At 45.0% G+C, this 15,881-nt stretch overlaps 2 protein-coding genes across 2 annotated transcripts in view; both read right to left on the reverse strand.

Annotated features, from left to right (window-relative positions):
- The window catches only part of tnfaip8l3 (tumor necrosis factor, alpha-induced protein 8-like 3), a 13,605-nt gene extending 12,041 nt beyond the window's left edge, over nucleotides 1-1,564 (reverse strand). The window contains exon 1 of the mRNA XM_060071451.1: nucleotides 787-1,564. Within this exon, the coding sequence (XP_059927434.1) occupies nucleotides 787-832 (46 nt within the window). The 5' untranslated portion in view covers nucleotides 833-1,564. The remainder of the gene's footprint in view (nucleotides 1-786) is intronic.
- Nucleotides 1,565-7,937: 6,373 nt separating this feature from the next.
- LOC132472068 (aromatase) lies at nucleotides 7,938-12,535 on the reverse strand. The gene is made up of 9 exons (XM_060071501.1): nucleotides 11,966-12,535; nucleotides 11,576-11,726; nucleotides 11,259-11,413; nucleotides 10,902-11,096; nucleotides 10,590-10,704; nucleotides 10,333-10,444; nucleotides 9,829-9,991; nucleotides 9,257-9,498; nucleotides 7,938-8,665 (listed from the first exon to the last, which is right to left on the reverse strand). Exons 1-9 carry the CDS (start codon nucleotides 12,156-12,158, stop codon nucleotides 8,393-8,395), a joined length of 1,599 nt encoding a protein of 532 aa, XP_059927484.1. The 5' UTR covers nucleotides 12,159-12,535; the 3' UTR covers nucleotides 7,938-8,392.
- Between the last annotated feature and the right edge of the window lie 3,346 nt (nucleotides 12,536-15,881).

Raw genomic sequence — 15,881 nt, forward strand, 5'->3', positions numbered from 1 at the left:
ATAGATAGATAGATAGATAGATAGATAGATAGATAGATAGATAGATAGATAGATAGATAGATAGATAGATAGATAGATAGATAGATAGATAGATAGATAGATAGATAGATAGATAGATAGATAGATAGATAGATAGATAATAAGGACACGGTGTTGTCTTCAGTGGGTGGGGAGCTACTCCCCTCTCAATGTGTTGATGAGCAGATTGGCAGCACGTGCTGCAGCCTGTCTGCACTGAACCCCGGGTTCACAGGCGCACGGCGTGTGCTTCATCGAGCCTCCAGAAGCATCAGACTGGCTGGGACAAGGGCGGGGGCGTAAGAGCTTCCCCACATTTAATCATCATCAACCAACTCTACAGCGCCCCAGATCTACGGCATCCCCGGGCCGAGCCACTGGTCAAACCAGGTGGACATCGGTCTCACAGGGCAACAAGAGAGAGACAGAGAGGTAGAGAGACAGAGACATAGAGAGAGGGAGTGGGAGAGACAGAGAGAGAGACAGGTAGAGAGAGAGAGAGACACATAGAGAGGGAGAGGGAGAGATACAGAGAGAGGGAGAGAGAGACACAGAGGTAGAGAGAGGGAGAGGGGGAGACAGAGACAGGGGACACAGAGAGAGGGAAATAGAGTAAGCTACATAGAGAGACATAGTGGAAGAGGGACAGATGCAGAGACAGAGACAGAGAGACAGAGAGAGCGAAGACCGAGATAGATACACAGAGAAACATAGCGGTAGAGAGACAGATACAGAGACAGAGAGATGAAGAGAGAATAGAAGTCTTACCTGGAGAGAGGTCTCCATCACTCTGCTCCCCCGAGTCTGAATCCATCTTTCTGTCTCTCCCTCCTGATGGGAACCTCTTAAGCTCCTTTCTTCTTCTTCTTCTTCTTCTTCTTCTTCTTCTTGTTCTCCTTCTTCTTCTTCTTCTTCTTTTGCTTCTACTTCTACTTGTTCTTCGTATTATTATTTTTCTTCTTCTTCTTCTTCTTCTTCTTCTTCTTCTTCTTCTTCTTCTTCTCCTTCTTCTCCTCTGTTTTCCCCCCAGACACACCAGGTACCTGTAGCTGTTTTATTTAGTTGATATAAGTTTGGGTTTTCTTTAACCGAGGGGAGAAAGAAACCCCTCTCTTTCTGGGGAATTCAACTTCTCCTCCCAGAGCCTGGCTCACACTGCAGCTGTGAGCACGATGGTGCCGGGCACACTCACAAACACACACACACACACACACACACACACACACACACACACACACACACACACACACACACACACAACACACACAAACACGCGAATGCACACGCACACACACACACACACACACACACACACACACACACACACACAGAGCTCTACTCTTAGAGCTGCCCTGCTTCTCCTAACTTTCTGTACTCTCTTCGTCTCCTCTCTCTCTCTCTCTCTCTCTCTCTCTCTCTCTCTCTCTCTCTCTCGCCTCTCCCCCCTCTCTACAGTGTGCTGAGTCTCCCTCGAGCGTCCTCTTTCCCCTCTCCGTCCCTCATCTACTTTGCCCGTGTGGGATCTGTTCCCTCCCCGCTGCCCATTCGCAGTCCGCCCCCTCTCTCCTCTCCTCTCTCTCTCTCTCCCTCTCTCTCTCTCCCTCTCTCTCTCACTCCCTCTCTCTCTCTCTCTCTGTCTCTCTCACTTCTCCTTCGCTCTCCCTCTTTCTCGCTCTCTCCCTGCCTGTCACAGCTAGCCCCTCCCTCTCCTCCACTGTCACATTCAGCCTCTTCACACTCTCCCTCTCCCAATCTCTCTCTCTCCCTTCCTTTCTCTCTGTCTCTCTCTCTGTCTCTCTCTCTCTCTCTCTCTCCTCTATTTCCGCAGTTTCATGGCTCAAACTATAGCACTACCTCTTTCTGTATGCTGAAAGCGCAGCTTCTGTACCCCCTTCCCAACACCCACAAGCTACACCCTACCTCTCTCTCTCTTTCTCTCTCCCTCTCTCGCTCTCTTTATTTTATCCTTTGCCTCTCTTGCCCTCATTTCCTCTCTCTCCCTCTCTGTCTCTGGTGAGGAGTGCTGTTTCAACACTGCACTCCCAGACTCTCACAGTCACAGTAACTTCAAATTGGTCGCAGCCACTTAAAAAGCACTGAAATTAGGCTCTTGTTTCAAAGGCATTCTAATCCGTTCCATGGAAACCATAGAAGGCCACCAACGTGATCATAAATACACTGTTCCTATATGTCATTTACACGGGATTATTGTCTATCAGGAAGATTGTGAAAAGTGGAGTTGGTATCATGGTTCATAAGTATATGTTACGTGTTGATTGTGATTCAGAAAGTTGTATGACTGCAATGACTGAAATGTGATACTTTCCTGTCCATCAGTTTGATTTATCCTACCACTATCTCTCTGTCCCTGCTTGTCTCTCAGTCTGTCTGTCTGTCTGGCTGTGTGTGTCTGTCAAGTTAGCAGATCCTACCTTGAATTGGTGGTTAAAATCGTCTCAATCTAATCCAGATCAGGCTCAGAAAGACATGAATTGCTTTAAGACAAAGCAATAGGTTTTTGTGAATATTATAGGCTTCACCCTCATTGAATCAGCAAAGGAGCTATTTCTGTACCCAGTGCAGAACAAAAGAAAGTGTGAAAGAATAAATGAATGTGCAGAATGTAGAGCTGCTGGGGCCAGGAGGCGGGGCTGGGTGGTTGCAGGTGGGTGTCTGGCTGTTTGGTTGGAGCTGGGCAGCAGATGCAGGCATACCATCTCCAGGTGTGGAGCTCACCCCATGGCTTTACGGGTCCACGTAGCCTTAGCCTGCCTGCTGCCCAAGGCCCAGTTATCTTTGGTATGCTTTGTGTGTGTGTTTGTGTCTGTGTGTCTGTGACGTGTTTGTGTTCTGTGTGTTCTACGTGTATTTGAATGCACACAACTTGTGTGTATGGGTATCAGTTACGTTGTCCCTTTTTGTGTTGTTACAAATTGTGTGTGTTTGTGTGTTTCTCACATCCCTCTGTCATAATATTGTGAATAATTCCCCTTTCGAAAGGGAAATGAGTACCAAGCTGATCTGTTTCTATAGTAACACTAAAAGTGTCAGCCCTTGACCCCGATGTGAATGTGAGTGCTATGTTTCAGGGAAATAGGGTCATTCAGTGTGCAGGAACGCATCGCCTTTTATGTATTTTTGTGATAATCATTCCAAACGCCTACTGTATTGTGGTTTTTGGTACTAGCTCATCAGTAGACAATGCGCAGTAGTGTTCTATTAATCTTTCACTGGACCCTAAACAATGCTATTGGAGTGTCAAGAGTATATATTCGTCTTATTTCAAACTGAGGATCACCTTCAAGAGAAGTTTCAGTAGCTTTATAGTGTGTTATAACTCTGTCTTCGTGAACATACTTAGCTCAATAGTCATGCATTAGTGTCTGGGTTATTTGTAAGGGGTGCGGTCTGCCAAAGCCACTGCGTGTTTTCTGGCCAGAGAAAAGGCCAAGTCGCACACTAAGTCATATGGAGACGCTATTAAACTGACATTTTTGAGGTGGCTAACCTCCTCCTCTCAGCCTTACAGTCTATTATTCTGCGGGCGCACAGACTGAGGTCCGGAAAACATTAACAGTACTACTATGTACCTTTTTCCTGTTTCGAATCGACCAAACAGAAACTAATGAATGAATATGTTGTAGATTGTCTTCACACCGGGAAAAGGCAACTGGCGGAGTTTGGGATCCCCACCCACAGCAACATGATTGGTCAGAAAAAAAAGAAAAGCGAAAGTAAAAAAACGCTCAGTAGGCCTACACACAGAATTGAGCAGGTCAGCTCAAATAATTCTGATAATTAATCTGATGTCAGATTTTTGAGACGACGCAAACATAGATCTTGATAAAGGAAATAAAAAATAATATAAATGACCAGAAGCAACCAGACAGCCATCAACAATGTGAAGCTCCGCCATCGATGCTATAAACACATTCTAACCACCACAAGAACCAATATAGCAGCACCGAAATGAGTAAGACTTAGTGCCTCCACGTTTCTCTGGAGTTAGATGAGCAGCAAATGATCTGACTGCACAGCTGGCCACATGGAGATGGACGTGCAGTGAGAGTCTGTCTTTGATCCTTCTCTGGCAGTGGTCCCAGTCCAGTTAAGTCCCGACCTGGCTCTCTTGGAAATAGACCCCGTCAGAGGATACACCCCTGATCGGTTGGTACTTGCATCACCTTCTGCACTACTACTTGGATGTTCAACAAATTGCCTTATGATGAGTTACATTATGGCATTTGTGTAAATTCACTTTACCTTTCATTTACTTTGTTGCCATGGAAAAGCATTTACTGTAAAGTATGTGAAAGAATTTTTTGTTTTTCCTCAAATGCATGCATCATAAACTCAGACTGAGTCAAATGTAATGCTGATGATGTACCTTTGCCCATAGCTGTTTCCATAGTAACCAAGTCTGTCTTTTAATGAGGCAATAATCCAGCTGGGGACCCACACATAGACAAAATATGGCCATGGGCATTTAAGAATAGATTTGTGTGTGTGTGTGTGTGTGTGTGTGTGTGTGTGTGTGCGTGCGTGCGTGCGTGCGTGCGTGCGTGTGGGGGGGGGGGGGGGGGGGGGGGGGTGGGGGGGTGTATGCGTGTGCGTGGGGACTTACAGTCTCTAAGTGTCGCTGTATGGTATGGTTAAGACCCATCAACATTGTATGTGTTATTTTAAAGTAAGTTATTTTAAAGATTACCTCTAAATGTGTTTATTTATTATAAAGAAGATAAATAAATGTACAATTAAAATATTAGTGTCCCCAAAGCAACAGAGAATTAAACATATTGACTAGCTGGCAACATGAGTCACCCATTTCAAAGATAAATGCACCGGTTTCTGCAAAGTGAATCAGTGCCGTCTACCGCTTTTCCCAAAATAACTTGTCCCTGCTCAGAAAGCACTCAGAAATCCTTGGAGAGAAAAGTATCTCAAGAAGACCATCTTGATTCCCTTCTGAATACCTAAGACACAATGCACTTGAATAGTTTTCAATTACATTCTGATATGTAGATAAATAACAAAGAATTTCTCCTATCCCATCAGAAGCATTTCTCCTAAGTTGTATAGATGTGTGGAGCCCTACTTATCAGCCTGTGTATGTGTGCAATTGTTTTATCTATGTCTGTGTGTTTGTGTTGGGTTCAGGTCTAATTGTGTGTAGGTCTATTTGTTTGTCTATTCATTTTCTGTACGTGTTTATCTATGTGTGTGTGTGTGTGCATGCTTGTGTGTATATGTGTGTTTGGTGTGCGTCTTAATGAACTGTAATGATAGTGATGTGAGTTGACAGAGGAGAGACTCAAGCTTAACACATGCACACACACAAATACCAATACACACACACACAGACACACAAACACACACACAAACATGCACACATACTTGTAAATATTAACAGACCTTTTGACCCTGAGATGGGGTTGAGCGCAAGGTCTTACTGACACACACCCACACACACACACACACACACACACACACACACACACACACACACACACACACACACACACACACACACACACACACACACACACACACACACACACACACACACACACACACACACTGGAGGAATCCAAACATGACAGGCTTCAACTTAACTTGCCAAACGAAATTTAGAATAGACTGACATCAACCTCAACATTTCATGCATTTATTATTAGTGTGAGTACAATTTTATTTCAAATTGCAGAAATAATTGAGGTGGGAGAAAAAATCTAGATATGTTACTATAGGGATTACGTCAACGTAATCATCGTGGAAATATATTAATTTTAGCGGGATAGAAAGGGAGCTGTGGTGTATTTGCCTATAGTTGATTCATGTTATCCCCATAGGTTAATCTACACAAAGTATAGCAATATGAACAGAATCGCAATACATTTCCTATTGGCACATATCTATCCTGAGGTCCTGCTGTTTCCCGTCCTCACAAAATAGATGTGTCAGAATGGAAAGCAATTTGATGTTTGGACGCCGTCGGCATTTAAACCTAAACCCACCTCTACTAAAACCTCTCTACCTCACTTTCTTGGCATCAAATCTTAACCCTCATCAGATATTGTGCTATTGGTCCTATAGGGCTATAGGGCTGCCAGCTGATAATGCATTAGCTCAGTGTTTCTCAAACCATGGGTTGGGCCCGTGCTCCATGGCCGGGGCTGCACTCCATAAATAATCACTTAAAAGGTTTGACCCATAAGAACACAGACCAATCACAGTTCACATCACGCTGAAAACCAGCAACTGATTGAAAACTGACGCCTATTGAAAACCCAACCCTAGGAATGTAATAATTCTGGGCCAGTACGTAATTATTACAGATGCAAACTCAGAGGTGAGTAAAAAATGTGTTTAATAAAGTAAACAGCTCCAAAAAAATAGAGAATTAAGATTCATTTGGCGATTAGAGTTCTGCTTATATTTCTCCGTATCATGTAACTCTCGGTGGGCCCCAGAGTCCAAGATTCAAGCTCTTTCGGCCCGGACAATTATTTCAGGTTAAAATTGAGCCATTTATGCTGTCGGCTCTAGTCCTAGGGATCAAGCCACTCAGAGTGGGTACATACTCTGAGAATGAGGTCATTCACTCCTAAAAGCACGGCCCCACTCTACACTTCGATTACTGTAGCAGCTGCGGACATTCAGGTCTGTCTCTGAGCCGTGAGCATCTTAAGTTCACCCAAACCAACTCCTAGAAGTAGATTGGATAAATATGGGCCCAGAACATCTTATATATTTATAGACCAATGCTGTGTTGTCGTTGATTATTCTATGACAACGGTTCACTTTTTAAAAACTGTATACCTCTGAGGAAGACGACGTCCATACAAAAATCCCATTTTCGACATGGGGATGTTTTGAAGCAAGTGATTGGAGGGTTGAACACAGGGTCACCACCATGGGTCCATCAGAGCGGTGTAATCCCTGGCGCTCCAGGGGCCGTACCATGTCATAGGTGTGAGGCTGTCACTCCTGTCTCTCTGAGTTGCCACCCGATAACAGCAATCCAAGCTGATTCATCCTCTATCTCTCCTGGAGAGAGTCCTGGGAGAACATTCCATAATAACTCTTGACAGAAAGAGGTACACACACACACACACACACACACACACACACACACACACACACACACACACACACACACACACACACACACACACACACACACACACACACACACACACAGGCAAAAAACGAAAGTACAGTCATTGAAAACTATAGAGTCATAGAAGCAATCACACACAGACACAGACACACACACACACACGCACACACACACACACATGCATGATGACAAATGCTTGTACTCACGCAATTCGAGTAAATGCAAAAATATGTGTCTCTGTGTGTCTCTGTGTGTGTCTCTTCCGGTCCCTGTCATCTCTGCTAACTTTTTCCCATCTTCTTCATTTCCTCATCTGTTGTTTTCTTTCTCAACCAATCTTTTTCCTGTGCTGGTGTTTTTGTTTAGTGAATGAGACCAAAAAGTGTCATAAGTGTCTACGATTTTAGCCTAGAGGTTGCATGGTGGTATTTAATGCATTCAAAATGCACGTTTTAGATCAAATCCTAAAGGGTCAAAGTGTTGGTCAAATCCTAAGTGACATGAAGAGATTTGTGTCACAGCGCCCCCTTTCCATCACTTTGGGTCATTTCCTTTGAAATGCTTTCACAGGGACAACATACAGGGATATGCACAAAATGTCAGCATTATTTCAAAATAAACCTGCTTAATGACAAACACAATTATTAGCAAAGCAATTTAAATGGAATGGTCAATTAAGTTTTATGGCACAATGCTGTCATTGTTTGTGTTTTTACAGACCTGTATTACATCATTAGTTTTTAATGACCAACCGAACATATACTAAACTGTATTATACTATAAATGAATTATAAATGGCAGATAATTCTTTATTTTCTTCATGCAGTAACATTTGTATGCACATTATCTGATTATATAAATCCCTTTGAGGCAAATATCAACAGTAAAAAGGGAAAAATAAATACAATTTGAAGATTAAAAAAGATTACACAATATAATAAATATTTTAAAATACTTTAAAATACAATTTTATATAAAACTTGAAACTTGAAATAAAAACAATCATGGATATTTGAATAGTATATAACTTAGCTTTGTAAGGCAATGGGATTTACAGAGGCTGCCTATATTACCCTATACATTTATGTGCACACAGACAAATAAACACACACACACACACACACACACACACACACACACACACACACACACACACACACACACACACACACACACACACACACACACACACACACACACACACACACACACACACACACACACACACACACAGGGGGAGGGGGGGGGTGGTTCTCAGAGTCCTGCTCCGCTGTAGCTTCCTGTTGCGGTTCTCCGTCTGGGTGTGAGGGTCATGGCGAGGTAGTGGGGGTTCTGCTCGCTCTCCACGGGCTGCTGGGACAGGTTGTTGGTCTGGGGCATGCTGGCCAGCGTCAGACCCTCGTGGGGGGACAGCGAGTAGCAGGACAGCAGCGTCACCAGGATGGACTTCATCATCACCATGGCGATGTGCTTGCCCACGCAGGAGCGCGGTCCCGAGCCAAACGGCTGGAAGTAGCGGCTTGGGACCTGGACGGGGGGAGGGGACCAAGACGGAGGCGGGGTTAAAGTGAGGGGGCGGAGGGGAGGGACGGAGCTGAAGTCAAGTTTGAGAGGATGGAGAGGAGTCACGGAGCTGAATGAGTTTAAGGATTGAGGAGAGTGACGAAGGTGAAGTTAAGTTAGACAGAATGGAGAAGAGAGACAGTGGTTGAAGTTGAGTTAGAGAGAATGGAGAAGAGTGACGAAGGTGGAGTTTAGTTACACAGAATGGAGAAGAGAGACAGAGTGACGGAGGTGAAGTTAAGTTAGACAGAATGGAGAAGAGAGAAAGAGGTTGAAGTTGAGTTAGAGAGAATGGTGAAGAGTGACGGAGGTGAAGTTCAGTTAGGGAGTGAAGAAGAATGACTGAGGTCACTGCAGCTTTCTTTGTAACTAAAGTCACAAAGGTTTTTTTAAACAATAAGGCAAGCACATGAAGACTATCTTAAACGTTGCAGAGGATGACATAGTGTTATGTACGACATACTAACAGCAGCAGTAGTAGCCGTTGAGGCAGTTGTCCAATGAGGTACAGCCATACTGCTGTACAGTGTGCTACTAATATAAAAATCTCCTTACGCTTTTCTCAAAGTTGTCCAGGCTGAATTCGTTGGGTTTGGGGTAGAACTCGGTGCGGTGCATGCGTCCCACGTTCAGGATGACGTTGGTGCCCTTGGGAACCCTGTATCCGTCGATGACATCGTCGGACAAGGCCCTGCGCATGGTGAAGTCCACCACGGGGTGGAAGCGTAAGGATTCGTTGATGAAGTTCTCCATGACACAGAGCTGGGGCAGATCTTCGTTCCGGAGCTTCCCTTCGCCTTTGGAGAGATCAAGAACAACAGGAACCGCCGCACGTGTTAACTTATGCTGGTGTGTAATGGTTAGGGCAGACGTGTTGTTGAAAGGTTCCGGATTCAAATCCCAATGTCCGCAGTCTCCCCTTTACGACGTTTTTCTAAATTCACTGTGAAAGTGTTTGCAAAGAAGTTGAACGAAATGCTATCAGTGTTTTTTGCGAGTAGCAATCCAATTGACAACTCTTCTTTTAAATGCATACATAGTTACTACAAAAAAAGTTCTGTGCTTCAGAACATGATCTGCACCTATATCTGTACCCAGTCTGGGACCGCTGACCCAAAGTTCTTTACCTATGACAGAGTCTATCTCTGTGAGGATCCTCAGCTCCACCTCTGGGTGCTGTTTGAGCAGCAGCAGCATGAAGAGCAGACTGACGGACAGGGTGTCTGGGGCGGCGATCACCATCTCCAGCACACACTGCCTGACGTGGTCGGCTGACAACTCCCCATGACCCTGTGGGAAGACACACGCACACACAGCCACACACACACACACACCACACACACACACACACACACACACACACACACACACACACACACACACACACACACACACACACACACACACACACACAGGCACACACACAGGCACACGGACACACACACACAAACATGTTATTTTAAACAGATTATCTTTGTGGTTGGAGCAGGAAACAACAACATGCATTATGCTGACCATTTGTCAATGGCTGAAGGAGGAGGAAACAAGTCAAGGATTAAATCTAACCTCATGTGGTCCCGGATGGCGACCACTTAAAGAGAGTGTGTGGTTTGAGCGTTCTTGTCGGTTACCTGTGCAAATATGAGGTCCGCCGTGAAGTTGATGCGGTCCAGTTTATCAGCCTCCTGCAGTTCTCTCCTCTTCTGATCGATCAGAACCTCTATGGCGTCCTGCAGCTCCTGACTGCCAAGGCGCACGGCGACGTCCACATGCAAAGACACGAAGCTTCAAATAAACACATAAACCATAACAGTATAGTCTATGGAAATAAAGCAAAGTAACATGGGCTGAGACAGAAGGTTGTTTCTGCTTTGATAAAGGAACCCACGCTGCGTCCTTCTGCCTCCGGTGAATCCAGTCCAGCTTGAAGTAAAGGTCTGGTTTAATGAGTACAGTCTGCCATGTGTCAAAGTACTTCAGGATCTTTGCGAGCAAATCTTTCTCTGAGGGGGAACATAGAGAGATTAGATACACGCAAGAAAGCTTCACTTTTTCCACAATGCAAACACTATAGAGCTTTCTTGTTGCGTCTGTCTACGCCACTATCAATTGTTAATAGAAACAAACCCGAAAGCGGCCCAAAACAGTGGGGCGAGAATACAAACAAGGACGAGGTAGAAGCCGCAGACCGTAAACATACCATCGACTGGCACTCCCAGGAAGAGGGTGTTGGAGACGTCCACCACGATGCCGCGCAGCACACTCAGCACGTCCACCTGGCGCAGGTCTTCCCCGGGTCCGCTGCTGGGGTGGTCCGCCCTCAAGCTGTCCAGGTGGGACTGGGTGGAGGCGGTGCACACGTCCACCGTCTGCAGCACCCCCGGACCGGTCAGAGCTATGACACACGCACCGACGTTAGCAGGGCGGACGAAGTCGCACGCACGAGAACCGTGAAACCGACCTCGAGTTTGTTTCTTTGTCGTTCGCCGTTATCAGTTATTAAGCCGCTGTAGGGCATGCGGTGAAGGAATGTCATGCACGGAAACAGTGAGCGCACCTCTGGCGAAGTAGCTGCGTGTCTTCTTCCACAGGGCCACGTCGTTGTTGAAGATGATGCCTCGCCCGTCCATACCCAGGCAGCCCAGGCCCTGCTTGCTCCCGAAGCGCGAGGTGTACTGGCCGCTCCTCAGCACGTGACGCACTGTGGAGGAGCTGAGCGGACAACACCGTCAAACACAAGTCAAGTACACTCATTCTAATTCTGATTCTAATTTAATACACTTTCTTTGTCTAATCACTTTTTTTTTTTAACAAAAAGACCAATAAATGCATCTGAGAAGATGCATGAAAACAAAATAAATCGATGGTAGAGACCTGCTGAGGATGAGCGTCTCCTCCCCGTTGATCCATACGCGGGCCATGCTGCCGTACTTGTTGTTGTAGTAGTTACTGGCTGTCCCGATGCCCGTCCAGATGAAGCGCAGGTAGGACAGCAGCGGCCCCACGCCCAGACAGTAGTAGGGGCCTGTCAAAAGACCCAACCGCCAAGAATGAAAGATATGCAAAAAAACACACAACAACACAAATAGAATATTAAACAGCTATTAATGCAGAGGGGTTGTTCCCATGCATGAGTATTGAGGGATACATGAAAAATAACACAAAAAGAGCAAACGCTGTCTTCCACACGGATCCCCAGGCGAAAGACAGCGTAGCCCAGCCGTGAAGGAGCTGCATGGAAGAGACAGATGCCGGGACACTGACCTGGCACGGTGGCCCTCTCTCTGTGGGTCCACGCCACGAGAAGCAGCAGCAGCAGCAGCAGCAGTGCTCTGGTGGCCACGCAGGCGACCTCCGCTACTGTGTCCGCCGTGGCGTTCCGCGGCCCGAGGTCCACCATCAGCACGTCGAGACGCACCGGAGCGACGGTCCACTCGCAGACGGAAAATAGATCCATTCCAGCGGATTCGGTTGACGGTTTGCCTACAGTGTGCCCTGTGTCTCTCACCAGGGGCCCTTGGCTCTTTATAGGCGCTGGGAGCCGCCGGCCAGCCAGGTCAGGGTAATGCAAAAGTCATAACAAAGAGGGAACATTTTCAAAACAATTTCCCCCACGACCTTGACGGTTGGGATGTTTGCCAGTGGCCCTGAGCAAATAGGAGGGTTGTGCACCGCGCCCGGGTACATGCTGTAACGCAGTCCTCAGACTAACAGCAGGCTCCGTATCAAAGGGGGCCTCTGGGGTCCGCCGTGAAAAGAGACAGCTCTCCCTGTACTCCTTTCAGAGCATCAAAGGGACTGCAGAGGCCGTGTGGACCGTTCTGATCCCCCCCAGCCCCCCCCAGCCCCCCCTCGACCTTGAGGGAGAGAGCACCTGCGCTTGTGTCTCTGGAGGCCCCAGTCAGAGCAGAGAGAGGAGACACGCACCGCTATTGTAACACGATTTGTCTGCCTCACAGAGGGGGGATTTACATTCTCTGCAGAGGGGCCGGCGGAGTACACCCAGACTGCTGGGTCCTATGTGTTCCTGGGGCCTTGGAAACATGCGTTCAAAAAATGATATTTCTACATTTACTGAGCTGTTAGCTATAGGAATGAATGAATGAATCAATCAATCGCTCCATCCATCCATCTACAGGTGTATTTGTCCATGCCATTGGAAGGACACACACATGTTATATGTAGATCATTACATTCAAAATTTGTTTTGGATATTCTTTGAAGCTTTCTCTTTTCTCTGAGGTCTAATTAGAATGATCCAGTGTTTTTTTTAAGGTCTTTAGTCAGAGGTGGTCGGTGGTGATGAAGGAGAATGCAGAGCTGCTCGACTTCCCCTGACCAACAGAGGGTGAAGTGGAGCAGGAGCTGGAAGGGCTCGCACGCTGACGGTTCTACTGTCAGCGTGTCCACTAGGACCCCTTTTAGAAATACAAAAAAGTGATGGATTACCTTTGACAATGCCGAATTCACAAGTAATAAATAGAAATAAAGGTATAAGAAAATTCATCAATATGTACAAATCTCAATGATTGCATTTGTTTACGCAGAACACCATATTTTATTCTATTCTATTCTATTCTATTCTATTCTATTCTATTCTATTTAATGGAATATATGTTAACTACTTCAACCACATTTTTAAATTGAATACTTTCATTCAAAAGACCCCACAAAGCAGAGAAATCCTTGGTTTTCCAGATATTGAGTTAAAACACCCCTTTATATTTCCAATGTGAGATCTTAGATGAAACGCTAGTAAGGGGATCTCGGGGTACAAACACCATGAAGGTATTCATTATGCTTGGATAATTCATCCTCCTTGCAAACAGTCACGTCATACATTAATAAATACATACATAAATAAATCCTGCACCATTAGTCAATACATTCCTCAGTCCCTCACTCCCCTCATCTGACTTGAGAGTCATTCCCAAATCAGCCATTCCATCAACAGTGTCTCCACGTCGGCCACAAAGCCCTTGTTGTGGTGGGACAGGGTTTCCTTTGGACCATTAACGTCTGCATAGAAAGGGGTCTGTGAATTCACTCAGACGCCCACACTCCTGACCATGGAATGTGCAGCGTTCAAACAGCTGTCTGTGCACTCAAGCCCCCTTTCCCCCCTGATAACACGACGCCCCAATGAGGAGCCGGGACCCGGCCCATCGCTGGATGAATGTATGGACTCAAGGACCACATAATGACTCCAATTGAATGAAGGAGGGGGAAGAAGAGCGGGGACCTTTTCGGAGTCTTGCATTGTTCCGACCAAAACTATCTGAGGTTTCCATGAAAGATAGATGTTAATGTAACCTTGTGTCCCTGGGCCGTCTTGCCTGTTGTCAACCCTCTCAGTCTTTTCTTCCTTCCCTATAAAAAAAAGCACCAGGCTTCGTACAGGGCCCTCAAGTGAGAAGACTGATCTCTTGTTCCGCTATCTTATGGATCCTCACACCAGACAGAGGGCCATGGAAATAAGGATCTCCGTCGGGCAGGCAGTAAAGGACATGGCATTAGGCAGCAGAAGGGGTGCCTGTAGGATTGTGGGAAGTAAATCCACTGATCCTTCTGCCACCTGAACAACGGTGTGAACTTCCAGCTTGCGTGTCTGACATTTACCACAGAACAGATATATTACTTGTCTATGAAGGATGATGGAAGGGTGCTGACAGCTGTAGAATAAAGAAAAGGGGGTAAATTCATGGCTGTGTGAAGTCGAGGACACACACACACACACACACACACACATATATATATATATATATATATATATATATATATATATATATATATACATATATATATATATATATATATATATATATATATATTATATATCTATGACATATATATCCTATCATATATATCCTGACTGATCAAATATCTATGCTGGTTGGCGTGTGTGTGTGTGTGTGTGTGTGTGTGTGTGTGTGTGTGTGTGTGTGTGTGTGTGTGTGTGTGTGTGTGTGTGTGGGAGAGGTTAACAGGACATAATGAGTTGTTTGCCAAAGACAGAGATAAGTGTTAAGTTTGAAGATATGGCTTCTCAGCAGACACAGCACAGCATCCACTCAGGTCCCGTATGGCCTAGACCTGCTGCTGGACAGACGGCAGTCCCAGCCCTCTCAAAACACAATCTGGGCTGTTTTGACCTGCATCCGCCTGCTGAGGCTAATGAATGCTCACGAGAAGGAACACAGCGGCTCGGTAGGGATTGAATGTGGAGCCACAGCCACGGTGGTTCAACACATTGAGTTTTGAAAACGAAAAGGTAGTCGTTAAGAAATCCTACAAAAAGAATGACAAAACTAACAGAAGCACCTCATAGTGCTATAGTTATAATGACAACAAAAACGATACTACTAGTACTACTACTACTACTACTACGAATAATAATAATAACAATACAATATACTACTGGTAATAATTCATTATCATTCAAAAAAGGATACTAATAATAATAATATTTATGATGTAATTCTAATAAAATAAGAAACCTAAAATACAATAATAGTTATTATAGTAATAATCATATTAACTATAATATTATAACAATTAGAATAATGTAGAAGAATTAATAATCTAGAGCACAGACTTTGGTGTGTGATGATTATGTGAACTGTATGATCTGGGTGTGTGTGGTGATCATGTCTACTGTATGATCTTGGTGGGTAGTGATCATGCCTACTCTATGATATTGGTGTGTAGTGTGTATGTCTTCTGTATGATATTGGTGTGTAGTGTGTATGTCTGCTATATGTATACATGTAGTACAGGACTAGCAGATGTCTGAATTTGACCTACAGCCTTGGGGCTGGGACAAGAAAGCTTTCATCCTTCTTGTGTGTTTGTTTATGTGTGTGTGTGTGTGTGTGTGTGTGTGTGTGTGTGTGTGTGTGTGTGTGTGTGTGTGTGTGTGTGTGTGTGTGTGTGTGTGTTGTCATATTTGTATAATGTGTGCTCAAAAATCAATAATCAGAATGGTGGCTGGTTTTGTTTCTGATGTGATGTCTTAGTTATTGGTTAACAAAGTGCTATTCAATTATATCCTACATAATGTAAACTACATGTAAGCTACAGGAAAGAAGAAAGTAAAGAAAAGAGATACGTTTTTTGTAATGGTCTGTCATTTTCTAGTAGACTGGGTAACTGTTGGTGTTACTGGTGGCTTTGGGATAGG

The sequence above is a fragment of the Gadus macrocephalus genome, chromosome 14, assembly GCF_031168955.1.
Source record: "Gadus macrocephalus chromosome 14, ASM3116895v1".
NCBI classification, from domain to species: domain Eukaryota; kingdom Metazoa; phylum Chordata; class Actinopteri; order Gadiformes; family Gadidae; genus Gadus; species Gadus macrocephalus.